The sequence below is a fragment of the Bos mutus genome, chromosome 28, assembly GCF_027580195.1.
Source record: "Bos mutus isolate GX-2022 chromosome 28, NWIPB_WYAK_1.1, whole genome shotgun sequence".
Lineage (NCBI taxonomy): Eukaryota > Metazoa > Chordata > Mammalia > Artiodactyla > Bovidae > Bos > Bos mutus.
Window position 1 is genome coordinate 17,782,021 of NC_091644.1, and position 27,440 is coordinate 17,809,460.

Sequence of the window (27,440 nt, forward strand, 5' to 3'; positions counted from 1 at the left end):
GCTTCTCTTCCCTCACAGCGCTGTGACCGGCAGTATACCGGCCTCACTCCCCACCTCCCTGGGAATCCTCACAGCCTCAGGGTGTGGGGTTGTGGGGGAGGGGATGACGGATAGAGGAGCCCCGCCTTCACTCTGCTTCTCCTTTATTTTGCAGACCCTGTCCCTGACTCCCCAAATTCTGAGGCCGTCTAAACCAGCTGGGGGCCCGTGGGAAGTTGTGGCTGGGCCTGGGGCAGGGGCATTTGAGCCAGGGCTGGCCTTCTGACTGGTCCCTTTGGCCCTGGTTTCTTCCCTCCAAGCTGTAAAGTCAGACTCTTTGAAATACCCCTGATGACCAGACCTTCCACCTCTCTGGATGGCAGAAGGGAGAAGGTGTTGGACAGTCCAGCCCCTCTCTCAAGGACGGTGAGAGGCTGGGATTCCACCCTAGGGACCTGAAATTCACCAGCGATCGATACCAGATGACCTCCGTTCTCGAAGTCCCAGGACTGCCAGCTCCCGTGGCAGCCTCTCTCTCTGGGACATAAGCCCTGGGACCTGAGACCCATGCGCCCTGGGCAGACCTCCCAGTGCCACCCTCCAGGCCTGAGACACAGGATAAGATGTGGAGAGACTTCCCACTGCGGTGGGCCTGGCTCCCCACTCCCGCCTGAGACTGCTCATCCATCAGACTCACTCTTTGTAATCATGAGTCTCTGGGGCTAGGCCTGCCTGACCTGGCTGCCTTCTAACCAGCAGACTCTCTGAGGGGCTATCAATTGGTTAAATAAATCTGGGGTTCCCACGGCCTGTACTCTGGGTCCCCAGAATGCACTGGCCGGAAGCCCCAAAACGGGAAGTACGCCCTGGGGCACGGTGACCACTGTGAGCCAACTGGCATCTTGGGCAATGGGAGCCAGGTCAGAGGTTGTATTGCAGCCCGCCATAGGTGGGAGTGGAGGGAGAGTGGGCTGGCGGGGGGTGGGGGCCTGCTGGGAAGGTTCAGAGGAGAGGGCTCCTCCCCGCTCTCCCTGTGGTCAAGAGAGCTGGTGACCACATAATGTACTGCCCGAACTATGACTACTTTTCAGTGTGAAGAGGGGGTGCTATTAAAAACTACGTGGGTGACAGTGTAAAAACCCCATGGATAGATTCTAAGAGCTGGGTTGAAATCCCTACTCTGCTTCCGAGGTGCCTGAGGCCCAGGGAGCCCTCCACCCCTACCCCCAGTCTTCGAGGACCTCTGTTCCAGTCACTCTGCACTGAGCCATCAGGGCAGCAGGACCCTGTTGGGTGGGAGGAGCGGCGTGTCCACAGCAAGTCTGGGCCTGCTCTGCCCTAGACCCTCTGCTCCCATCTCCTGCTTTAGGCATGACCGGGTTTGTCTTTATATACAAATAAGAGGGGAATCCTTTGTGGAATTTCAATTAAAGAGCTTTAAAGCGCGGAGAGGAGTGGGGAGGGATCTCTGTGCCCTGTGGGGTGAATATGGGTGGTGGGGCCATTTGAGCTAGACAGGCACCGCGGGCACTGCACTGTGGAGGGTGTCATTTCAAGTGGGCATTCGTCTGCCAGCAGCCTACGCTGGCTCTGCTGAGCCGGACCTGGGTGCTGAGAGCCCGGGCTTCTGGCCAGGATAAGGGCCCAGCAGGCAGGGAGATGCCCCTCTCCTGCACCTGGAGCCAGGGAGCTCCCTTCTCAGGTCCAAGGCTGTAGGCCAGTGTGGGCCCTGAGCTGTACAGGGGGCTTGCAGGAGAGCGTGAGTGTGTGGGCCTTGGGCCTCAAGACTGCACTGACACCTCCAGTGGCCAGAACACTGAACCCTGGCTCCTGCTTTGTCCCTGGGGGTCTACTCCTGTTTTCTTTGCTGCTGTGGACACTTAGTGCCAGCTGCCACAAAAAGAGGGTCTGTCTTCACAGCTTGTGGGGTCCCAGGGGCAGGGATGGGCAAGGTGATACCTGCTGAAGGCAGGGCCAGGCTGCCCCTGGGGCTGAAGGACAAGCCCACAGACTAGATTCCTCATCCCCCAGCTCAGAAAGAATGTTCCCGCCTGTTGGGAAGGCTGGCCTGGCCCAAACCTCAGCTCTGACCTCAAGGCAGAGACAACTTCTAAGAATTTGGCTGCCAGACCCCAGGCCCACCTGCCGCTGTGTGAAGGGAGGAGGCCCCGGAGTAGAAAGACACCACACTTCCTCCCCAGCTTCCTCCTGCGTGGCCTCAAGCTCGTCTCTGGACACTTAACTACTGAAGGTATAGCTTCGTGGTTTCCTGTTTTCAGCGAAATTTACTCTGAGCTCCAGTCTCCATCTTCATCCACGACAACACACCCTGTCCCTAGCAACCCTAAAGGCACTCCCCTGCCATCCCGATGCTATGGGAGAAGGCAGGGTACCCAGGTTGTCTCTCTGTGCTCGCCTCGGGTGGCAGTACCTCTGGACGTGCCTGTGGGCTGGGGGTGTGGAACAGAGTCGGGGAGCGAGAGCATGGTGCCTGCCTTTAGGGAGCTGGGAGGAGCCCTGGGAGGGAAATTTGTGTTTTTAGGCACTAAGTCATTGTTAAGAGAGGTATCAGGAATTATGGGGCCTGTAATATCTCTTGATGTTCACATTTAATAAAGATCTCCTGCCTTTGTTTCCTGCAAGTGAGAGGCTAAGGGAATGAGATTGACACTGTCTGAAAACACACTGCAGAGACCACTGGAGATGCTGCTGTTGGGTCAGGTGGGCCCTGCCTGGGAGTCTGTGGTGTTAGACTAGGGTGGGTATGCAGGAACCCCCAGGGGCCCTTCTCAGAAGACCATCCCTGGGGACACTCTGGCTCCTGCCTGGCCAGCGCTCCCTCCTACACGTAGCAACCTGGGACAGAGGAGCTAACGCATCGCCTTCTTCAGGGAGTGCTCTGTGGTGCAGGAATCGGGGGCTGCAGAGGCCTTGTCACCCTCCACCCTGGCTGGGGCACTTCCCTGCCCCTGGAAGAGGCCTTCCGGGTGTCAGCTAGAGCTGACAGGCCTGGCCTAATTGTGCTGGGGGCTGGGCTAAGATTTGCTCAGGGAACTCGAAGGGAATAACAGTGGCGGAAAGAGGAACTGGGGATGGCAGCCAGAATGCTAGGTGCAAAGTGCGCTTGAGAAGCTGACACTCACAGCTCAGATGAACTGTCCCAGCCCATCAAAAGCTCTGCCCATCCAGTCCTCCACTGGGACTGTACCCGCTGCACGGCTGCCTCTCCTGCATGGCCCCTGTGTCTCCCTAACTGTTTTGGAGGTTAGGGAACTGTTCTGGAGTTCTAGGGCAGGGGTCCCATAACAGCCTGCCCTTTGGACCCTGTTGCAGAGCTGATGACCAAAACGTAGCCATTGGGTGATGGGCTGAAGCACCATGCCAGGGTTCCGTTCTCCGGACCATCAGAGTCGGCAGGGCAACCTCTGACTTTCGACTGGGCCTCGTGGAATCTCCTCAACAGCAATGGTGCCCTGAGCTTTTGCAGGCCAAGGGACATGGGTTTACTTTGTTTTGCAGTTCTGATCTCTTGGTATGGCTTCCTGGGATTCTCAAGTATCAATATAGTTCAATGGGAAAGTGCTGACATCTGCTACCAATGCCTGCCTTGGGCACAGGATAGGGAAGGGCAGTACGTGTTCTGTATCTTTGCTCTTCTGTGATAATGCTCTGGGCTTTCCAAAACACTTTCTCAGCTGTTATGACTTCTTTGGTTCCTACTCACTCTCTCCCCCCACAGAAAACCCTGGAAGGTTTTATTGTTCCATTTAATGCACAGGAAAACAGAGGTTCCAAAAGGTTTGTGTCTTGTCACAATTGAATGTGGAACTGGGACTGAAGCCTGTGTCTCCTGCTTCCCAGCCCTGTGCTCCTTTCTCTGCACTGAGCAAGTCGCCTTACAGGCCAGGACTTGGACTTGCTTACTGTGCATACCGGGCCCGGGGGATGAGCCTGTGCCCACAAGCCCATGGCTCTACTCCTTCCACATCAGTCTTTTCTCTCCCCTTCCGGCCTGGCAGCCCTGAAGCCACAGGACTCCCGGGGGGCATGGCAGCCTGTGCACCCACTTGCTCGTGGGCGGGGAATGGGGAAGGTAGGAACTTGTCTATCCACAGAGCCTCAGGGTCTCCAGGAGGAACTGAGCCAGTTGGATGTGTAGCATTTGAGCAATTGCAGAACATTCTCCAGAAGCAGGGCTACAGGAAGGGCCTGACTTGAATCAGGCTGGGCCAGAGAAGGCCGGCTTACTTGGCGTGCAGCACGGGGAAGGGGCTGGGTTAGCGTTTTCCTGAGCTTGAGCAAGGGGAAGCAGGCTTCATAAACAGCAGCAGGGTCCAAGTTTAATAAACAGAGGCGCCCTTGGCCTTAAAAATACGAGGTGAGCTACAAGAGCTGCATTCCCCACTCACAGACTTTTATGGGGCCATTACTGGCAGCTCTCGTACTAGAAGTGGTGGGAGATGTCCTGTCTTTCTGCAGGTGTCTTCTGCAGGTCCTCACCAGCCCGAGAAGCCAGGGCTGGTTATCTGGGACTGTCTGACCTCTGGCTGTGATTCGTACAGCAGGAAGGTTCCTTCGGGAACCTCCCTCTCCCTATCCCCCTGCCAAGGTGCCTTTGTGGCTGGGGCTCAGCTTCTGACCTCCCAGTTGCCTCCCGTCCTTCCTCCCCGGCCCAGCCCTTCCTCTCGCAGGGGCCTCCTGACGGCCGCTCAGATCCCTCCCCCAAGCCTGGCCGCCCTGCCTGTGGCCTGGAACGAGGCTGGGGACTGAGGCTGTACGACTTCCCTTGCTGGGTGGTACACCATTGTGTGACTGGCCTGGGCTGGCCCGGATGCCCCGTGCAGCCCAGCTGTTCTGAGCTCTGGGTGATACGGGGCTGAGAGCGGGGTGGGGATGGCCTTGGCTGTTTGTAGCAATGCTCTGCTCTCAGGAAACTAGGGTGGAGGAGAGCCCAGGGAGAAAAGAAGAGACAGAAGGGCTTGCATATAGGATTTCTCTTGGTTTTAGGGAGACTTTGTAGCCAAATCCCACCTTCCTGCTTAGGAAGCCTTATCCTTTAAGACATGGAGGCAAATGCCTTGTCCAGCGCCTTCCCATGGCTCCTGTCTCTGAACTTCTAGCACTCTGTCACATCTGAGGGTTGTCAGGTCTCTGTTACGTGTCTATTTCCCCCCACTAACTGTAGGCTCTGTGAGGGCAGAGCTGTGTCCAACCCATCTCTGACTTACAGGCCTGGCACACATTTAGTGTTGAATGAACGAATGAAATAATGAATTAATAACTGTTACTTGCTCTTGTCCAACAGGAAGGTTGGTCCTGTGCTACCTCAGAGGGCTGGCTTGAACCAGGCAGATAATTGTAGGTGGGAACAAGGGGACTGCATGTAGGTCTGATGGGTGTGTTTAGACAGATGTATCGGAGAAGGCAATGGCACCCCACTCCAGTACTCTTGCCTGGAAAATCCCATGGACAGAGGAGACTGGTGGGCCACATGCAGTCCATGGGGTCGCTAAGAGTCGGACAAGACTCAGCGACTTCACTTTCACTATTCACTTTCCTGTATTGGAGAAGGAAATGGCAACCCACTCCAGTGTTCTTGCCTGGAGAATCCCGGGATGGGGGAGCCTCGTGGGCTGCCGTCTATGGGGTCGCACAGAGTCGGACACGACTGAAGTGACTTAGCAGCAGCAGCAGCAGCAGCATGTACCCTGTTAAACCATGGTGGCCTTTCCTGGAACTTTGAGATGGCTGGTCTGAGGCTTCTTGGGGCTCTGGTTGGCCTAGGAGAGGCTGGAATGATCCTACTTCTTCAAACACTCCTCCAGAGGAATCTGCCCAATAGTAGAGAAGGTCCCTTCTCTGGTCACCTTTGGCTTGGGGGCACTCATGACCCTGGAAGGTTCATAGTCCAGATGTGACAGTCTGGTCACTGGCAGCAAATCTTCAAGGGCCCAGCACTCCTTGGAGACAAATGCCAATTCTGGGGAGCTGGGGGCAGTGGCTGTAAGGTTCTAACTTAGCTGGGGCAGGAGGGAGTGAAGGGGATGCCCGAGAAAGCGTTGGCACCAGCCTTTGGGGCCTGCTGCAGACAGACATCATGGGGAGGATATGTAGACAGAGAGCCCTGCTCTGGGCTCTGAATGCTGCCCTGGGTCTAGACCACCTGCGGCTCCCTGGACCCGCCCTGGATTATCACTTGCTCTGAGGTCTTTGTTCAGGTTGATGCCCAGATCCAGAATATGCTTCCCCCCTTTGTCGTGCTAACTGTGACCAACCAACTGACAAGACAGCCCAGGGGTCCCCTGCCCCCAGGAAGCCTTCCCCAAGGCCCCATCTACACCTGGGCCTCACTGCCTCCCTTACGTGGCTGCGCTTCACTGTGGCACACTGGCTTCACCTCTGTGTCTCTGGGGCCTGGCACAGAGTGGGTATTCAGGGAATGCCGGCTGACTGAATAACTGCACAAACGCGGTCCAGTGCTAAGTTCTCAGCAGTGCTCCTGCGGTCCCTGCAGTTCCTTACTGTGGTGTTGCCAACAAAATATCAAATCAAAGTGATCTTTTCCCAACATGAAGAAGCAGGAAAAAACTTGAAGGGATGGATTCATTTTGACTTAAAAGTTTTCTCCTAGAAATGCTTCCCCAGCTGGTACTTGATGCTGTTTGTCTATTATGATATTACAGCCCAGGAGCCATAGGCACACATGTACATACACCCCATCCCTGATCTTGGTTGTCCCGAAGTTATTTTCTGGGAGCAGAGTTAGTGATGACCAGGATGAGGAAGGCAGACAAAAGGAGACTGCGTTTCTCACCACCCAAATCCCCACACTCCTACCAGGGAGCCGGAACAGGCTGAGACCTGCTTCAAGGAGGGCTAGGATGCTCTCCCTGTGTGTATGAAGAGGCAGTGTTTGTGGGTCTCCACTGGGCTCGGGTGGATCTGTACAGAGGGTATGGTCAACAGATGAAACTTCTGACCATGGGGACCAGCCCCAAGTTCTGTGGAGACTGCTTGGGGAGTAGCCCACTCATTTTGGGTGGTTAAATGTGGCTAGGGTGATTTCACATTTCTCTAATTCTCATTTCTTCCTGGGACCAAAAGGAAACCAGAGGTTGCCTCCCCAACTCAGGGTCTTAGAATATTATGGGTCTTACCTACTGCCTCCTTGGGGAACTCTAGGACTGCGGGGTGTGGGGAAGCATGGGGAGTGGGCATGAGAATGGTGTGTGCACTGGCCTAGGTCAGGATGCAGAAGAGCAGCATGACAAATGCTGAGCTGCCCATCTCTTTCTCACTAACAGAGCCCTACTTTTATTTGAGGCAGTGCTATATGTGGCCTCTGAGTAATAAGCCAATCCCAACAATCCTGTCCCTCATTTTTTCCAACCTCCTTACAGCTAGGGTGCCCCTGGGAACCTCTTCTGGCCAATGAGTCACAAGAGAACTCTGGAGAATAATTCCAGAGAATTTTGTGCTTTCCTGATAAAAAGGCAGAAATTGTTGCATGGCTTTTTTTTTTTTGTCATTTTATGCCTTGAATGCTGACATGATGGCTGGAGCTATAGCAACCATGTTGCAACCATAAGGGAAAGGACAAGAAACATCAGCTCTGACATCAGTGAGCACAAAATCAAAGTTTGTAATTCTCTGCGGAATTGCTGTTATGTGATAAAAATGTATTCTCATTTATTTATGAATCCCTATTTGCATTTCTGTGACTTGTAATCAACACATCTTTAAATGCTATTGGAGAGATGACCAAGATGATGATTCACTCTGAAGCTAGGTGCAGGTATAGAGGGGTTGCCACATAAAAAAACTGAGTCCCTCCATGTCTCCACAATAAATGATACCCTACCTGTCCTCCCCTCAGTTAGTTATGTGTGTTCTGTAAATATGTTTCTGTTTGGCTTACTGGGTGTGATTGGTTGAAGTGATTACTATCACCCTGGGGTCTTCAGGATGTGGTTTCCTTGGATTGGCCCAATTCCACCATCCTCCCCAGAGAAACCCCACATAAAAAGCCCAGCCCAGACCTGCTCTGACCCCACAGTCCATAGTGCTACTGCCAAGGAGAGGGGTCTAACAGAGTCACCTTTGGGGGGCAGAAGGATGGAGCTGAGGTCTCATTTACAATCAGGGTGCCTAGGATAAACAGATTACACAAATGTCACGATGCCTACCCCTCCCTGTATCTACGCTCTGTGCAGTGTGCCTTTGCAGTTCACTCCTTCAAGAGATCAAGTTTATTTCCCCACATCTTGAATCTGGGCTGGTCTTCTGGCTTGCTTTGGCAAACAGAAATGTGGCAGAAGCAGTCATGTTCAGTTCCAAGCCTGGGCCTTATGAGGTCTCGCATGCTTCTGCTCTTTTCCCTGGACTTTTTCTGGCTCCACATGAACCAGCATGGACTAGCCTTCTGGAAGGAGAGAGAGAGGTGGCCCAGTTGCCCTGTTATCCCGGCTGATTGGCAACCAACCCCCAAAAGAACAGCTATCCAACTGACATACACAGCTGCCCACACACACATGTGGGAGCCCAGCTGACAGCAGAACCACCCTCCAGCTAAGCCAGGTCTCAAATGCCAGCCTGAAGAACTGGGGCTAAGTCGATGGTTGTTAATGCCTCTTTGGTTTGGATTTGAATGCAGGAATATTGTGGTGATAAGATAGCTGATACACTCCTCTTCCTCATGGCTTACCAAGCACTTCCACAGACAAGAACTAACTCAATTCCCCACAACCATCTATGAAGCATATATTATCTCTCTTTTATAGATGACAAAACCAATATTCAGAGAGGTCCTGACTTGCTCACGATCATGCAGCCAGCTCACAGTAGAAATCACACCCAGGCCCATCACCCCACATGGCATCACCATCCAGCCCTGCCGGTCCCACCTCCTTCTCCAACTCTGCAGACTTTGCACACTGCCTTGGGCAGTGGCCCCACCCATTCACGCACCAGGCTGGATCACAGACATGAGCCCCGTGACCCAGAAACGTTGCCACAGCATGTTACACCAACACGACGCACGGGAAGAGGCCAGAGGGCACCTTTCCGCATTTGGCACAGAGGCCCACAGATATGCAGCACACTTGGCCGGCGGAGTCAGGCTGGCCAGACTCCGAGGTACAGGTTCCCTCCGTATGGTCTCCTCGCACTGCCCTGGGTGAGCAAACACGGCTAAATCAAGGCTCAGAGTGGTGCAGAGGCAAGTGAACCGGCCCCCCAGCTTGGCACACACAGGCCCTCCATAAAATACTCACAGGCTGAGGGATTCAAGGCATGATAAAGCAGTTGTTGTGTACTCAGCAGCGCGTGGCATTCCACTCCTACCCATCTCGTCCCGTGGCACAGACAGCGGAGCCACCCTCCCCCAGCCTCCTCTCCCAGCGGCCGCCCCCAATCACTCACCGACAGGGTAGGGGTGCCCTCGTCCTCCACGGTGACCACCAGGTGGTAGAAGCTCTGACGCTCGCGGTCGGGTGGGGCGGGGCGAGTGGCGATCTCGCCACTGACGCGGTCCATGCGGAAGGTCATGTCCTCATTGCCCCCGGTGATATAGTAGGACAGGACGCTGTTGATCCCGATGTCACGGTCGGTGGCTCTCACCTGGACCACAGCAGTGCCCCCGCCCACGTTCTGGGGGGAAAGCAAGAAAGCGGTCATTCCAGGTTCAAGGCCTTTGGGGCACAGTCTAGCTCCTGCTCCTGCTCCGGAGCCCAAGACTTGGACCTCTAGCAAGCTCTGCTCTGATGACCCTGCGACAACGATGAGGCAGATAAAGATGATGGTGGCGAACATCCTGCAGGTACCTACGACATGCCTCGGCCTTCGTGAACACATCCAATCCTCTTACAATGCTATAGATTAGGTTACCCTATTTACAGATGCAAAGACTGAGGTTCAGGGAAGGGATGTGTGCAAATCACACAGCCAGTCAGTGGCAGAGCCAGGATCTGAATCGAGGGAGGTCTTCATGAACGTCCAACCTGACATACCCACTAGTGCCTGGGCAAAAATTTTCCTGGAGTGGCTTAATCTTACGACTGAATAATAAATGAATTGTTTATACAGATATCAAAAACAAACTTAAGGTTACCAAAGGAGAAACTGGGAGCAGGGGGTGGGCATAAATCAGGAGTTTAGGATGAACATACACACCCTACTATATATAAAATAGATAATCAGCAGGGACCTACGTATAGCACCATGAGTTTACGTAAACTCCGGGAGTTGGTGATGGACAGGGAGGCCTGGCGTGCTGCAGTCCATGGGGAGCATAGAGTCGGACACGACTGAGCGACTGAACTGAACTGTATAGCCCAGGGAACTCTACTCAATATTCTGTGATAACCTATATGAGAAAAGAATCTGAAAAAGAATGAATATATGTATAACTGAATCACTTTGTTGTATACCTGAAACTATCACAATATTGTAAATCAACTATACTCCAATAAATATATTTTTAAATGACTAGTTTTATTTAAAGGCAGCTCTCCCAGGTAAACCTCAGTCTCCTGTTGGTGGTGAAATGCCACTTTCTTCTTTCCCTTTCCCCCCCCCCGCCCCCAGGACCTGGCCCAGGTGTTAGGGATTGAACCGTGAAACAGTAAGCCAGGTCCCCATCCCCGTGATCTGAGAGACTAGTGGGCCAGGCAGATATTTAAACAGGTGCTTCACAGTTGGCTATACCCACTCTTCATTCTGGACAGCTGTATGGGCCCCAGGGCCACCCTCACCTCATTGACACTGACGTTGTATCCAAAGGGGCTCTCGATCACTGGAGGGTTGTCATTGATGTCCAGGATGGTCACCTGCAGGATGTGGTCCTTCTTCCGTGGAGGGGTGCCACGGTCGGATGCCACAACCTGCAAGGAGGGGGAAGACTGGAGTCAGGGTTAAAAGGTGGGGGCTGGATGAGGAACATGGAGTCCAGATGGGCTGTCTGCTCAGTGGGGAGGACTGCGAGGTCAGAGAGACTTGCTGGCCCATCCCGGCCCCCTGGCCCTTCGATTCTCCCCAAGGTTTTCACCTTCTGCCCCATGCTGCAAACAACTGTTGCCCAATTCTTGTCTGTTTAGAGACCTGTCTTTGCAATCTGACACTGATGTGTCTAGTCTTTACCTCCCTATTCTGCCCCCAACTGTAACCTTGGGCCTGTAACCAGACCCAGGGCTCCTGTGTTTAGCTTCTATTCCTCTGTTCCATGCACTCAGATCTGTTGTGAGTGCATGGAACTCACGCAAATAGAGAAAGAGCTTCAAATAATCTTTTCAGGAATGAGCGGGAATCCTCAGGCTCATAGACTGAGCCTGTCCCTAGCAGCCTTGATATTTTCTGGAGGCCTACAGTGTGCTAGAGCTCAGACTGCTGCAGAAACATGGCTCTGGGGTCCCCAGAGACCCCTCAGGAAACACAGTGCATAGTGTGTGCTACGTCACTTCAGTCTTGTCTGACTCTTTGTGACTCTATGGACTGTAGCCTGCCAGGCTCCTCTGTCCATGGGGATTTTCCAGGCAAGAATACTGGAGTGGGTTGCCATGTCCTCCTCCAGGGGATCCTCCCGACCCAGGGATTGAACCCACATCTCCTGCGACTCCTGCATTGGTAGGCGAGGTGTTTACCACTAGAGCCACCTGGTAGCCAGAGCAGTTCAGCAATAATGGAGGCCTTCGTGATTCCTCACCTGCATTTATGTCTCACCTCAGCAGAGGAAGTCACGTTTTTCTGCCTATTGCATAAGAAGGGAAACTGAGGCCCCGACAGAGCAGACCACTTGCCCCGCTCACAGTGTGCTTGTGGGGGAGCCAGTGCTCTGTCAGCTGCCAGGCTTTCTCTCTTGGCTCTTACAGCAGGGACGACCACCCCTGCTGCTTCCTACTCTGGGTCCAGGGACCCCTTCCAGCACACCTTTTTTCCCCAGGTCAGTCTTGCTCATGCTCTTGGCCCTAAGGGGTGCTGCCTGCCCCACGGTACTTGGTGATGTGGGAAGCTGACCACCAGGGCATGCTGATGGGCTGAGTGCTCTTGGGATGGAAGGGGTTGCTGCCCACCTTGAGGATGTAGTGGTCCAGCTCTTCTCTGTCCAGGGGTCTGGCCACAAATATTTCACCAATGGAGTCGTTGGTGGTGACGATCTCAAAGGCCCCGGCGATGTTACCAGCAGCCAGAGAAAAGACCACCTGTCAGGGAAGAGAGAGGGTGAGGGGTGAGGGTGAAGAAGTGGAGAGGACGAGAGGCTGGCGGGCAAGCCAAGGTGGGCTCCCCTGTCCACCGGGGCCCTCTGCTCAGCCTGGGCAATTGAGAAGAATGTATTTTATGCAGAAGTGATTATATCCTCAAAATGGGGTCCACTGAGAGGGCTTCAGGGGATGGGGAATGATGTGAGCATACTGGCCTGGGGCCAGAAAGGCAGGTGTGAGTCCCACTACAGGCGATTTCCTCAGGTGGGGGGCAGGGAAGCACTGAGTCCCCTGCAAGGAGAGGCCCAGCCCTGGTGTCACAAGGGCTCTGTTCGGCTCTCACAACAGCCCTGATAAAGGAGCTGTCCTCTTCAGCTCAGAGAGGAGGCTCAGGAACAAGAAGCTGCTGGCAAGGTCACACAGCTCGCAAGTGTCCAAGAGAACAAGGATTTGAACCCAGAGGCTTCTGACTCTAGAGCCCCCTAGAGGTGTCCAAGCATTTAGAAAATGGTGGAAACCTCCTCCAACATGGCTCAATTTGTAGGACAGATCAAAGTGGTGTGAAGATTGGCATGCTCTGCCACCCCTCTTCCTTGTGCTCTGGGGGTGCCCCAAACTGTAGCGGTGGGGAGGGGGGGCCCGAGAAGCAGGGGGAGGAGGAGTGTGTCCTCTTGGGGCCCTGGGGCTGTGTGCGGAGGGCTGGCCCCTGGGGTGAGATGCTGTGTGGTTTGTGGATGAGGTGACCAAGGGGTCATGGAAAGGTTAAAACCCTCTGTGTTCAGCTCGCTGCGGGGGCTGAGCCATGGCCAGCCGTGGCTGCCATGTCCCTAGGACCCAGGCAGGGCTGACAGCTTGCATAGCTCTGTCTCCAGCCCTGGCATGGACTGTGGTGAGGGCAGGGTCGTCTGCTCAGGGCCTTGCAGAGCCTGGACGACCTGCTCCCGCTCAGGATGGGGACGGCTCCAGTGACCCCTCTGGCTGAAGGGCTGTGGGAGCCCTTGCTCACAGCGCGGCTCTGGACTGTTTCACTGGTACCCACCTGCCCGTTGCTGCCAGCGTCTGGATCCCGGGCCTTGACAGTGGCCACGTGCTGGCCCACGGTGCAGTCCTCAGGCACACTGATCGCTGAGTCGGAGGTGAAGTCGAACCGGGGGCTGTTGTCATTCTCGTCCAGCACAGTGATGTAGACCTGCGAGGGAACATGGCCAGAGACCTCCACCTCCTTCCCTTCTTGGGCCCCAAAGATGGGGTCCCACTATGGGCCCAGTGGGGACCACACCTCCAGTCAGTTCCAGCAGTCAGCAAGCGTTCAGAGCTTGCCTAGGCCAACCTGACTTTATACGGAGGCCCTGAGTGCGTTTCTTCTGAGAGTCTGGTGCCGGGGAGCAGGGGTTGCTGCAGACAAATGCTGGGAGCCTGGAGGGCACTCAGAAGTGGTGGGGCCTGGGAGAATTGGAAGGCATAGCCCTGGCTAAAGGAAATGGAAGCTACTTAGCTCCAAATTTGTGAGGGTGTGTCAGCTTGGCATTGGCACAGCTTCCTGTTTTTCAAAAGGAACTAAGGAATCCAGATTTTTATGTGGAATTAGGTGGTGATTAATAAAAATTAAAAAAAAAATTTTTGTGCAGCCCAGCTAAAACACATCTGGTAACCAGGTATTGCCCAAAGGCCTCTTCATTTGCACCTCTGGAGGGAAGGAAACAGGGCTCAGGAGCAGGAGAGGGGACACAGGGGGCTTGGTGGTCCCAATGTGGAGAGGGAAGGGAGGGAATTTTCCAACTACCTGATAAAAACAGGAGACATGTAAGTTGCATGCGAAGAGCACACTGTTTTGTGCCTGCAGCTCAGGCTTCTCCTGCAGGGTCTGAAGAGCAAGCCTGGAGAGGAGGCCCAGCTGGGGATGCAGCTTCCAGCCCATGGATGGCCACGGGCCATGCAGCCAGAGTCATAGGTGCCCCTCAGGTTCACTGATGAGGGGACTGAAGTTGGGGTGGGAGGGAAGCAGGCTCAGGGTTTAGCAATCCCAAGCCAGGCCTCCCCACCACCTCACTCTCCTTCCTCAGGCCTGGGGCTCCAGGGCTCCCAGGTCTACTTCTTCCCTGGTGTGCACAGGACTCCATGGGGAACCTATGGAAGCTCACCGCCATGCAGAGAAGGTTCCATTTCATGCCCCCTCCTTCCTAATCAGGATTTCCCCCTTCTCGGTTCTAACCACACTTCCAAATTTTAGGCAGCTGTCAGCAATGTAGGGAACAAACTCAGGCTTCACAGCAGGGCCAATTCTACCTCTTACTAGCTGTGTGATATGGCAAAAATTATTCAACTTCTCTGATTTTCCATTTCCTCAGATGAGAGGAGGAACAAGAACACCTACAGCATCAGGATGCTAGAAGGAATAAATGAGCCAACAAAAAGTGATGGTGTAGCAAAAAGTGGTCCCTGTTCTGCTTCTGGTCTGACAAGATGCTGCCTATCCATCATGAATGTTCGTCAGGGAGTTCTGTGAAATCCTAGAGCCCCAGTCTGCTCACCTGCGAAATGGGCATAATAATGTCTACCACGCTGTTCTCAGAGGGAAAACAAACAAGGCCCCCACAATCTGCGTGTCTTAGTTGCTCAGTTGTGTCCAACTCTGCGACCTCGTGGGCTGTAGTCTGCCAGGCTCCGCTGTCCATGGGATTTTTCCAGGCAAGAATACTGGAGTGGGTTGCCATTTCCTCCTCCAGGGGATCTTCCTGACCCAGGGATTGGACTCACGTCTCCTGTGTCTCCTGCACCGCAGACAGATTCTTTACCCTCTGGGCCATCCGGGAAGCACTCTCCCAAACTCTTCTCTCTCTGGTCAAGGTCTTGTGGGGAATCCCCGTGTTTTCTCTCATGTCAGGGGCTCTGCACATGCCATTTCCTCCACCTGAAATGGTCTTCCTTCTCTATGCTTTCTGAGGAATCTCAGCTTGAATCACTTCCTCCAGGAAGCCTTCCTCGATTTCCCTGATATCTTATTATCCATTCTGTTGTGGCATATATTTCTCGGTGTGATAATTTGATCAGTGTCTTTCCCCTCCTCTATTTTCTGTCTGTGAAGGCAGAGGCTGCGTCTGATTTTGGTTTCCTGTTGCACATACCCTAAGCCAGCCCAGAGGCTGGCACACAGTAGGTATTCCTTCTGTGATGGAATCAGAGCACTACTCTGATGATGTGCTCCGGCAATGGGGAATCTGCATCAGTGAGTGAGGAGGGAGGGCAGGTACCAAGATCTACCGGAAGGAGCCATGGGTCTGTGCCCTCACCCAGGGTCTCATGGTCCAAATATCCCCGCCCCCATCCCTCAAAAGCCTGAGAATATTACTCAGAGCTCCTACGGCAGGGCTGTCCCCGCCCAGCGTGCCCCTTCCGGCTGCCTCCCCACCCGTCTCAGGGCCACGGGGCTGCTGGGACTGGGGAGGAGTCAGGTGTAGGTGAGCTGTGGTTTGGGGGTTCCGGCCTCACAGAGGAAATGGTGGTGCCTTTAAAAGGCCCCTCAGCCTGCCTCCACCCTGACACCTCCAAGTCTGGGGCTGACAGGGCTGGTGTATCTGGGCCAGTGGCTCTGGGAGCCTCTGAGAGGAAGCCAGGGCAGAACAAAGCAGGGTGGGTCCTGCTTCCTGGAAGACAGTGAAGGGACTAGAAATACAGGGGCCCACGCAGGAGTGTGTGCTCTGAAACACGCTTGCTGGCCCGAGCACAGGAAGTGGCCGCCTGGCCCCCCGAGGGCCTTTGGCACCCTGCGGGGAATGTCCCTTGACAACAGGGAGGAGGAACGACTGGGCCCGCTTTATGGGTGAAGCTGCTGGGGCTCGGTGAGGAGCCCTAAGGAACCCTCCTGGAAGATCAGGGGCCTCGCTGGGAGCTGCAGGACACAGAGCACCTGCCCCCTGTCTGCTGCCTGTGGGCTCTGCTCACTGGCTGCCTTCAGGGACCAGGGGTCAGGGAGCTGTGTGAGCTCCCAGTTGCTTGCAGCCTCACTCACCCCAGGCTGGCCCCGTGGATGATGGGGTCTTTTGGGTGCGGCCTAGCCGCAACCAGGGCCCCTGGAGTCAGCACCTCGAGGGAGCTGTGCACGGGTCACAGCAGCTGCATTTGGCTCTTAGCCTTGACATCAGGTTGGTTTCCTCCTTGAGGTTAAGGTGAAAGGGACTCAGCAGGGGTGAAAACATGGCTGTAACCAAGGCTAATGACCAGCTGGACACCCCACACAGTCTACAGATGGCCTCAGACCTGTCTGGCTGGAGCCCAGGCCGAATCCATAATGTTCTCCTTAACATGGCAGGAGGCCACCTCATAACCCGCCCTTGGGTCTCACCTCCTTGTCCATGCCTAGCCTGAGGTCATCACCTCTCCCATCCTTCTAGGAATCTTGCCTAACATCTTCAACCTCAGCTGTCATCCTCCTTCCAGTCTAAAAGGTCTCTGTATCTTTTCTGAGAGTCCTCAGGGGCAGTGACTCACACCATATGCCAACCACTGCCCCTCTCAGCGCTCCCCGGGCCCTGGGACTAGTGCCCTACCTCACAGGACTACTCTAAAACACTCCTTCCACCAGCCCCGAGAGAGGGAAGGGCCCCCTTTACAGGCGCTGCTCCCATTACCCCTAGTTTACAGAGGCCTCCTCTCTGCTATCTCCATCACGTGCTCTGAGGAAGGCAGGGCAGCTAGCACGGTCCCCACTTTAGATCCGACGAGAGGAAGCAGAGAGAGGATGCGCAGCTAGTGCACGTCACACAGCCACCAAGGAGCAGAGCCAGGGTGAGGCTGCAGCATTCCTTCCACGGTGTGTTTCACCCACCTGACGTTAGTGCAACACCCACCCGGCCGCCACGGGAGGTGCAACAGGACACAGAGGGCAGAGAGGATGGAGCCGGATGTGGAGTTCGTGCTTGACAGGGGCCTGGGCTCAGGTGTGAGTGGATGGGCTGGGGAGGTTGGGAGGGGTCTGAGCAGGGACCAGCGGCAGGCCTGTCCACATGCCCTCTCCCCAGGAGAGGCAGGAAGGCCCAGCACCTCACAGGGCCCAAGCCAGTCCTGGCCACAGACAGCCCACAAGGGAGAGCCCAGTCCACAGGTTACTCACCTTCTGGAGATGGCAGAGGTGGCAGGAGGCGGCCGAGGGAGAGAAAGAAGAAAGATGCAGATGGTTATCAGTCCCAGCTCTTCCAGCCCCCGCTCCTGGAGCAGTGGTCTGTCGAGGACACCACCCCTCTCCCACTGGTCTGAGGTTTCAGCCAGGAAGGTGTGGCACGGCCGGCTGCAGCGCCGTCCCCAGGCGACTGAAACCCTCATCCACTGCCTTCCTGCAGGTTGGGTGGCTGGCAAAGATGTGGGTTTGGGGGCCTTGGAGCGGTGACGGGCTGTACCCGTCGGGGACTCGCACCCGGGGATCCACTCACCACAGTGGAGTCCACCTTGGGGCCGCCGTCATCCGCCACGACCGTCAAAGTGTAGAAGTCACCTTTCTCCCGATCCAGCAGGCCCTTGACCGTGATCACACCCTGCAGGGAGGGGGCCAGATGGACAGTGACATCGTATTCCAAGCTGTCCTGTGCCATCCCTGGACGGTCGGCCCACCTTCCCACCTCCACAACACTCCCTCTGCTGGTGTACTTCTCCGTGAAGCTCTGTCCACTGATATCCTACTTCTCTCTCAATCCCACTCGGATACCACCTCTTCCACGCAGGCTTCCCGCTTCCCCAGCCAGGCACGGGCGTTCTCTTATTTGGGCCCCAGAGGTGCTCCATTACCCCTTTACCAAAGTTCTTTTCATACCTTTCCTTGTGGTGCTCTGATCTGCATATTAGATTATTCCTGCTTCTGCTGCTCCTAGCCTGAGAGCTCTGTGAGGGCTGGGAAAGGTCTTGTTCATCTCTGAGCCCCCAGCATGCCCTGTGACAAGGCCCGGCACACTGCAGCAATTACTATCTTGCCTAATTTCAGAGAAGGGATTCTGACAGAAGACCCACTAAAGCAAAGTTGGAAGAGTAAGGTCTAGGCAGTAGATAAGACATAGCTGCACTAGACACCTAGCTAAGACAAGCTATTGCAGTGATGCCCTAAATTTATATCTGAGCTTCCTAACAGCCAAGGTAAAAAGGGAAATGTGATGACTTGCACAACTTTCATTGTCTAGTTAATAGGAAGACACCAGATTGCCTATGTATAAACTTCATCTTATCACTACATGTTAAAGGGATGTTTATGACAAAGAAGAGAGTGCTGGTCATATAGAAGGAGCTCAATTAATGCTGGTTAGCTTTAAAGGAATTGCGCTCCCTGCCCTCAGAGGGAGCCCTGGCTATGCTTGTCTCCAGCCTCCCTCACCGTGATGGCATCTATCTTGAAGAGGGCCTTGGCCTGGGCGCTGGTGTAGGCATCAAAGCGGTAGGTGATCTGGTTGAGGTTGTCGATGGAGTAGGCCTGGACACGCACAATCTCGGTGCCCAGTGCCAGATTCTCCAAGATGGCAGCCTCGTAAGAGGCATTGGAGAACTGCACAGCCTCGTCCAGCTCGTTGAGCAGAGTGATATAGACGCTGCAGAAGCCCTGATTGAAGGGGAGTGCCTGGTCAGTGGCGGACACGTTCATCAGGTAGCTGGTCTTGGTCTCGTAGTCCAGGTAATCCACAGTGATAATAAGCCCCGTGCTCTCATCAATCTCAAACTTCCCCTCAGCGCCCGACAGGATGCGGTAGTTCACCAGGCCTCCGTCCCCTGCAGGAGGACGCAAGAGGCTGTGCAGTCCAGGCGGGGGTGGGTTGCCTTGTGGCTTTACAAGCTGCCCCAGCACACCCACTGCTGTCCCAGAGGGACAGGGCGATGGGCTTGGCCTGCCTCCCCAGCGTGCACCACCCTCGACCTCTGTGGGTCAGATTTTCCCAAGAGAAACACAGAGGATGCGGTCAAGGATGGCAAGGCCCAGCATGCACTGTTGACTCCCCTGGGGTCTGGCCTTGAGATGAGAGGTATGCCAGTGGAGGACTCAGCTCCTGGAGTCCTAAAATTCAGATTCCAAGTACCTCCACTGAGTACTTGGACAAGGAGACGGTGGGGTAATTAGGGGTCTCTTCTATAGTGGAGGCTTTGATTTAGAAAGTGTTAGATGGGGCAACATCCTCAGAGGTGGCTAAGCCTTCATTTGGTCCCTCCAGCCAAAGGGTTCCAGTGCCAGAGTCACCTTTCTCTGTTCTGCCCACTCCCTCCACCCCCAGTCCCTGTGGCCTTGGAGTACATGCTTCATCCAGGAGCCAAAGTTGGGATTCCTTAACTGAAGTCCACATACTTCAGAGAAGATGGCTATAAAATCACTCAGGAAGTCCCAGACTTCCTTGAGATTATTTGTAAAATTCTAGGTGCATTCTTTCTGGGAAGGGATCCATAGCTTTCATTAGTCTCTCAAGCAGATTCCTGACCCAGAAAAGGACTTGGACCATTATCCCCCAGCAATGTCCGTGCGACCTGCATGGTATAAACCTGCCATTTAAGGGAGAGCAACCACCCAGGAGTCTTCAGGCCCAGTTCTCCACCTACTCCACCCCATGCTCCAGGAATGAGCTGGGGATGCTGACAGGGGCTGGGTGGGAAGCCACCAGAGCAGCTGACATGAAAGAAGGGCAGGATCTGGGAAACTAGAAGGATAGGAAGGGGTCTCCTCTGGCTGTATCCCTGGCCTGGGGCAGAGGCCTAGATAACCAGGCCCTGTAAAGAGGGCCAGAGTGACCTGACTGCCTTTCTGCTTCACTTTGCACTGCTAACGATGGCCACCTCTGGGGCTCCAGGGATGTCCACTGCCCTATAGAACAGGACACTGGCTTCTGTTAAATGTGTGTGTGCCAGGCCCTGGGCTGTGTTGGCTGGAGGAGCAGGCCTCAGCCAGCTTTTGGACAAGAACTTCACCCCTCCTGGCCCTGCCCAGCCCCTAGCCAAAGGTTAGCCCGGAGCTGCCAGGTCCTGGGATGACTAACCTGGACTTCCCCAGCTGCTGACCTCTCCTCTCTCTGAAACCAGGACCACTTCCCAGACTCCTTTCCTCCTGGGACTGGGAATCTGGTGGGGACCCCACCAAGACTGTCCCAGGAGTCCCTGCCCACTTGGGAGCCACTGAATGGGGGAGCGCAAGGCAACCAGAGGATGCCAGGCCCTTTGGGAGAGGGGGCCTGAGCCGGGGCGGGTCACTCTGGGGAAAGGACTCCCTGCCTTCCTCCCGCCGGCCTCACCCGTGTCTCGGTCCGTGGCTCGGACCACGATGACTGACGTGCCAATGCCCGCTGTCTCGCGAAGCCCCAGGCGGCTGTACTGCTGCTGCGTGAACACCGGGGCCTCGTCATTGACATCCTCCACGTACACAATCACCTGCGGGAGCCGGCCGGGGACGAAAGGTCAGGGTAGGGGTCGGGGGAGCCCAGGGCTGGGCCCAGCAGAGCCTGCGTATGTGGTTACTGTGCTCCTAGGCCAGCTATGAGCTCTGCAGAGGGCCTGGGCTTGTCTGGCTGGTCACTGTGTCCCCACACCTCACACAGTACCTGGCACGTGGCACCTGTTTAAATATCATTTTGTCAGAGAACAAATCTTGTCTGGCTCTTGACTCTGCTACGAAGCCTGTGGGAACCTGTGGCTAATCAGTGAAACTTGGGCTGTTCAGCTTCTCAGCTATGAGACAGTAACATCAGTTCAACAATTCACACCCTGTGCCTCTCCGAGGATGGTTATGAAGACAAAATGAGCCAGGGCTTTGCAAAAGTGCTTGAAAAGTTTAAAGGGACCCCATTCAAATACCAAGATACCTCTGGGAGAAAAGACATGAAGACATTTTTAAGTACAGTCATAGCAGAGGCTGTTGGTGCTCAGACTCCTCCAGATTCTCACGTGCTCGCTCTGGTGCTCTCACCACCAGTGGGCAACACTGCAGCTCTTTGCGGGGGACTAACACCACCCCACCAGCCCCACTCCTGCTGCCGGAGCCAGAAGACGCCCAGGGAGCTGGAGCCGCCTGGGAATTACGCCCACTCAGGCTGAGGCAGTCCTCAGCTGCCGACAGGCGGGCAGCAGAGATGACCACCTCCAGAGCTCCCTGGGGGACTGAGTCAGTTTCCTGTGTTCCACTTTGCTGGCTGCCTTTCCTTCCTGGTCCATGCCCCTTCCGGCTTTTCCCGGGCACACTTCCGATACTTCCTACTAATCACGTTCACACTAGCCCTTGTCTCAGGATTGGCTTCTGCGACCCAGCCCAAGACAGCGGTTATCTCCGAGTTGTGGAATTATGCAGTTATCACTGCTTATTTACATTTTCTAATTTCTCCCTATTGAACGTGTATGTCTTACATAACAACAATGGCAAAAACACCAAAAAAAACAATGTGAAAGATGGAGAGAGATGTGACAGCCAGAGATCAGCACCTCACTCTTCTTTCTGTGCACCCCTCTCCTCTCAACACACACAGGAGCATGTGAACATGCACAGAAGGTCTGGCCCAGGCAGGGGCAAGGCCAGGGCTGTGTCCAGAAGGACCAGCGTGGCGGGGAGGGGAGTTATAGTCAGAGGGTGGTGGTGCTCGAGGAACCACAGGGAGGCCCAGGGCTCCTGCCTCTTTTCCCAGATGAGGGAACAGAGGCCCAGAGATGGGGAGGGGCTTGCCCGAGGCCTCAAGGTCACTGACAGTTGAGAAGAGAGTGCTGGTTCTCCTGGTTCCCAGTCCAGCAGCCCTAACACTCTTTGCTCCATGCTGGGGATGAGCTGGCCTCAGAACAGGAGAGACACCCTCCTTCCAGACTAACAGAACCTGGGCCAGCAGGAGCTTGCAAACAGAGGAGGCAGGGAGCCAATGGGGCTGGGGCAGTGACGCGCAGCATGGGGTTCGCATGTGGTCCTCAGTGCTGATGGCGGAGCGAGGTCCCATCTGAGAACATGCATATTTGGCTTCTGATCGATCACTGCCACTCAGATCAGCCTCAGCTTCTCCCTGGGTTAGTGGGGAATTAGCTAGATGGAAACGAAGGGGCTTCTGTTGATATAAGCAGAAATGGTGGCCTGAGTGGCAGAGAACTATGAGGTGAGTGGGGTGGCAGAGTAGTGGGAGGATATGTCTCTGGGGGTGAAGTTTTCTCTACTTCCCTGCTCTTGGGGCCCCTGTAGTTCTGCTAGGTCATCAAATTTTCATGTCCAGACACCCAGAACCCAATATGCAAACTAGCATGCCTACTCCAGAGCACAGCTGCTCACAAGCCAGAACCTTCTAAGTCTGGCTTCACCAAGAACTTGGCTGGGGAGATCCTGGGTGGGGTGGGGTGGGTAGGTGTGAGGGGGAATTTGCATGGATGGATTTCAGGAACTCTCTTGCTATAAACAGAAACTACCCATCCATCTTTCGAAACTGTGAGCCTTCCCCTTCCCGAGTCGGCTTGGCCAAATGACCTTGACTCCAAGAGTCATGGGGAGAAAAAAACAGGGCTAGTTTGACAGTGTAATAAACAGAGGAGTGAGGTAGCATGGAGCCTGGGTGTGGCCCTCCCTAAGACTGGCTGCATGCCACTCTCCTCTTGCTGGTTTCAGCCTTGTTTATAGCAGCAGAGACAGGAGGCAAAATGGTGTGTGGTTTGTGAACCTGAGAGACACAGATGTACAGGAAACAGGTCTGCCAAGTTCCTGCTGAGCAGGAGGGCTCAGTGACTTAGCTGCTGGGCTCCCTGGAGAACTAGCCCCATTTTCTGTCTAGTGCTGTGCCCTCCACAGGGGACGAGTCAGGAGACTGCCTGTGCACATGCGCAGTATGCAGGTAAGGCCCCCAGTCTCTATCGTTTCACTCCAAACTCGCTGGCCCCTCGTAGGTGCTGTCCTGGTCTCTGACCTGAAGACTGTGGATGGCCCCTCAAGTTGCCCCTCGCTCAGAGCGGCAACTCTGCTGCTGCTGGGGAAATGAGTCCAGGGCAAAGCTGGAGTCCCCATACTGTCTTCAGGAAGGTCCTGGATTTTCTTGGGCTCAGGGGTATGGGAGCTATGTACGATAAGGGCCATCAAGTTCTGACCCTGTGGGCAAGCAACCAAATCCCCACCTTAAAAATGACTCTTGGGCATTAGGCAGTGGTGGTTTCTGTGCTCTGGAACCTTATGTGAGGCAGTGGAATACAGCGGTTAAGAGAAGAGATCTGAGCTGTCTGCCTGGGTGTGAAGCCTGGCTCTGTCTACCCTTACTGCCGTGTGACCCTAAACACATTGCCTAGCCCTCCTTGCCTCAATCTCCTCATCTATAAAATGGGTATAATAACAGTGCCTACATCAGAGGGCTGTTATGAGGCTTAAATGAGCTCAAGCACAGGAGGCACTTAGAAAAGTGCCTGGCCCAGAGTGAGGGTGCTTAATGTTCCTCAGGGCTCATGGGCAGAGGCACAAACAGAGTGTGGCTGAGCAGCTGTGGCCCTGGTGTCTCACCCTGCACCGATGGGCGTAGCTTGGCTTTGTTCTGTTTTACACTGTACCTGGGGTGCTGCATACTATTTTGTTAGAAAGGTTTGCAGCTGCAATGCTGAGGCAGTGACAGGAGAAGACGCTGGAGAGAGGTGCCCACCTGCTCCTGGGAGGGAGGTGAGTAGGGGTGGGGCAGAAGGGCTGTGGTTACGCAGCTCAAGGTCCAGGGTGCCAAGCCAAGCCACGCCGACATCGGTCACCCTGTGGCCTGAAGCTCGCCCCACCGAGGGCATGCTCTGAAATGGGTGGGTCACTTATTCACGTGCTGATTCAGTATCTCCTAGTCATGAAGGTGAGTGTGGCTGTGTGGGGCCGATTCCGTGCACATTTAGGTCGATGTCTGACCCTCAGTCACCAGAGCCCTGGAATCGTTCTAAACAGCCCCAGGATATGAAACACCGAGGGATCTAACCCCCTCGGCCACCTCCATCAGGGCAGACCTCGCTCAGGGCAGCAGTCGTAAGCACCCAGGTTTCCCTCACCATCTCTTCCTGGGGCAGAGCTGCGGGGCAACAGCAGAGGATGGGCCAGGGCTGAGTCACCCGCTCCCCAGCACCCTCCTTTGTGATGGGGACCCGAGGCAGGCTTCTGTTCATTGTTTCCAGCCTGAGGGAAACAGCGGGGTGGAGAGATGGGGCCGATAAGAGGAGCTGATTCTGCCCCACTCAGTTCTGGGTAAAAGTCCCTGCTTGCTCCCCACCCCAACTTTTCCCATCTTCCTCCCACTCTTCACCTTTAAGGTCTGACTCACTTTCCACCTGGTTAAGGGGAAGGGGCTATGAGTTGCTGAGTGTGCAGTGGGGTAGGGTGGGGGTGACCTTGTAAGTCATCTCATTATCTCTGTCATCCCCTTGTTACTGGGCAGGAGAGTACACCTAGCCCAGCCAATGGAATATCTGGGTGCATGTTCTGACCATTCAGGAAGATTAGAGTTGATCTGATTTTAGCTGCAGAGGGGAGAGGCCTGAGGGGAGTGAGGTGGGCAGAGAAGATGACATCTGATGGAGCAGCTGGGAGTGCTGACTGGAATGTTTGGCAGACACTTTCAATGGAAAGAACACTGAACTTGGACTCAGAAGACGTGGGCTCAAGTCCTAGATTCATCACAAGTGGCTCCTCTGTGCCTCAGTTTCCTCATTTGTAAAATGAAGTTGGTAACATCTATAGCTCCAAGATCCCATATGTGAGATTCCCTTGGCCTGCACTAGAGAGCTATTTGGATACAGGGGTTGGTGTAGTAAGGATACCTCATCCTTTAGGACAGACATCAGCATCACTGACCCCTTTCCACATTTGGAAAAACTCGGGCTAGGAGCAAAATGACACATCCAAGATCCCAGGTGGGTCTGAGCCCAAGGCACCCCTACTGAGCCCAGGTGTCATTGAGCACCCAGATGAGTGGTGCCCCCCACCCCGCCCCGGGCCCCAGCTGCTGGCCATCTCTGGTCCACCTGAGGCTCTGGCTCAGCCTGATAGCAGTGCTGAACAGAACACAGGGCTTCACGACATGCTGCCCCACGTGCAAGCCCCCTGGCCCCAGAGCGCCCTTGGCCTCACCCTGACGGAGCTCCGCATGGGGCCCAGGTCATGGTTGTAGGCCTCCACTATCAGAACGTGTGACGAGTTCCGCTCCCGGTCCAGGGGCCGGGGCCCTCGCATGAGGAGCCCATTGCTGACGTGGATCCGGAAGTTGTTGCCATGATTACCTGTGTGGAGGGACAGAGGATATGCATGGGCTCTGCCCTGGAGTAGGATGCTTGTGGGATCATGGTTATGGAGGGGAAGATGGGGAGCCCAGACCCCCAGAGGGCAGACCCTTCCCAGAGGTCTCAGGCACTTGGCCGAAGCCTGAAGTGGTATAGAAGCCTCGCCTCACACTCCCCTAGCCTAGCAGGATTTGAGGGAGGAGGTAGACGCTCATTCTGTGCCCCCCTTATGGAAAGCCTAGAGGTCCCGAGACCTCCACACCTGGAGGTGTCAGCAGATTCACTATTCCAGAGGACACTGGGGCATTACAAAGAATGGAACACAAAAATTCTCTGTGAGAGGTTTAGTGAGGAAGCACCCACTCCCTCCCCTTGCGGACTCCCATTTTCCTTTGGGATCCAGCCACTTCTACTCATAGGGGTGAGCTCACCCCTGATTCCAGAAGCGAGATCAGCATATTGCAGTCTCGGGTCATAGTGACTGGTTCAGGCATGGTCCCGGGATTCTAGCTGGCCCAGTGAGACTCAGCCTTGGGAGGGTGCTGGGGTGGGGTGGGGGGCTGTCCCAGTGTTCAAGGCCACAGTGACTGGTTCAGGCAGGGGCACATGATACACACTGGGCCAGTGACCTCAGTGTCTTGGGAGCTCACTGCTAGGGGCTGCTCTGGTCTTCGAGGTCCCCTCTGTCAGGGTGATATCCCGCTATGGGGCTTGAAGAACTTAGCACAGCAGTCAAATGCATCCTCACCGAAAACACGACCAACTTGGTGCGAATGATTTGAGAACATCCCTGGTTCCTCACTCTGACCCGTCTCCCAGACCCTTGGCAGCCTAGAAGAGCTCTGCTACCCCGGGGCAGGAACCACCTCCCCCTGCCATCCTAGGGCAGCCTACTCACCGTGAACGATGCGGTACCACACACGCCCAAACTCGCCCTCATCTGCATCTGTGGCTTTTAGCTGAGGGAGAATGAGACACGTGGTTACTCCTCGAATTCCACCTATAGGCAGAGAAGGTGTTTGTGGAGCCCCTCCCCTTTCCTTACGCCACCCCACGCCTGTCCTGCCCAAACCCAGCTTCCCATGAAGCTGGGGGTGTAGGAGAGGAGAGGGACATGTCTTTCTCGTCCCCTATGAGGACACCTGTCTGTTGATGGCCCCAGGCTGCCCTGTCCATGGCGGGAGACCTGCCAGCTCTTTCTCCTGACACTCCTCCAGGCTCCTGGTGAGCACGGGCGAGACGGTGGGTGACAACACCATGGCTCTCTGGATCCAGGCTTGGCTAGTGCAGCTTGGCCCTCCACGGTTCCCCGCTTCAGCCTTCTGAGAGTCCAGGAGACTCACCTGGGGTAGGTGGGGTGCACAACTGCTCCTTGCCCACACTTCCTTGGTCTGAAGCTATTCTGGCTCCCAGCCTGGCACTGTATACACTACAACTCCCGGAAAGTATACTGTACACTATAACAGCCACATTGTGGAAACCTAGAAACCCCATTTGCCAAAGGAATGGCTCCATGTCCATTCACATACACGATCATTCCAGTGTAGTTCCAGCCCACCCTGGCTTGCTAGGTTGCACCTAAGGCTTATACCGTTTCCAGTGGGACTTGGGGGTGCTCTTCTCACTCTGAGAATGCCCAGTGTTTAGCCCTTCTGACAACGCATGTGACCTTGAGGCTGCTGGCAGAGCCACAGACGGCCCTGAGGTCTGTCCCATCAAACCAAGAGCTGAATACCTCCTCGACCCACTACACACTGGAAAGAAGCAGAGAACACCCCTGCAAAGTGATGCAGAGAGAGGCCTGGGCTTGCATGGCTGGGCAGGCTCCCACGGGGCCACCTTATGTGCGACTTGCTGGGTAATGCCCGGGACCTTCGCCCTTTCCCTGGATCTGCCCTCTTGTCCTCAGCAATCACGTCAACCCTGTGCTGTGTGTCTAAGGGTTTCGAAGAGCATGTTGATGGTGCAGAGAAGGCAGTCTGTTGGTATGAAAGGAACAGTGGGTTTGGGTCAGGCAGACCCAAGCACAAGCCCTGGCTTTGCCACTTCCTGGCTATGTGGCCATGGATA

General features: G+C 55.0%; 3 protein-coding genes across 4 annotated transcripts in view; 1 reads left to right on the plus strand and 2 right to left on the minus strand.

The window, feature by feature from the left end:
• Positions 1 to 7,845, plus strand: part of VSIR (V-set immunoregulatory receptor) — a 31,883-nt gene extending 24,038 nt beyond the window's left edge. The window contains exon 7 of the mRNA XM_005888700.3: positions 155 to 7,845. Coding sequence (XP_005888762.1) covers positions 155 to 192 — 38 coding nt within the window. The 3' untranslated portion in view covers positions 193 to 7,845. The remainder of the gene's footprint in view (positions 1 to 154) is intronic.
• LOC102264815 (cadherin-23) overlaps positions 1 to 13,622 on the minus strand; it is an 80,542-nt gene extending 66,920 nt beyond the window's left edge. For both annotated transcript variants that reach the window (XM_070364711.1, XM_070364710.1), the window contains exons 1-4: positions 13,213 to 13,622; positions 12,045 to 12,173; positions 10,731 to 10,859; positions 9,400 to 9,627 (exon numbers count right to left, since the gene is read on the minus strand). In XM_070364711.1, the coding sequence (XP_070220812.1) occupies positions 9,400 to 9,525 (126 nt within the window). In that variant the 5' untranslated portion in view covers positions 9,526 to 9,627; positions 10,731 to 10,859; positions 12,045 to 12,173; positions 13,213 to 13,622. The remainder of the gene's footprint in view (positions 1 to 9,399; positions 9,628 to 10,730; positions 10,860 to 12,044; positions 12,174 to 13,212) is intronic.
• An 11,610-nt stretch (positions 13,623 to 25,232) lies between these two features.
• Positions 25,233 to 27,440, minus strand: part of LOC138986105 (cadherin-23-like) — a 343,994-nt gene continuing 341,786 nt past the window's right edge. The window contains exons 28-29 of the mRNA XM_070364712.1: positions 26,269 to 26,329; positions 25,233 to 25,370 (exon numbers count right to left, since the gene is read on the minus strand). Of these exons, the coding sequence (XP_070220813.1) occupies positions 26,307 to 26,329 (23 nt within the window). The 3' untranslated portion in view covers positions 25,233 to 25,370; positions 26,269 to 26,306. The remainder of the gene's footprint in view (positions 25,371 to 26,268; positions 26,330 to 27,440) is intronic.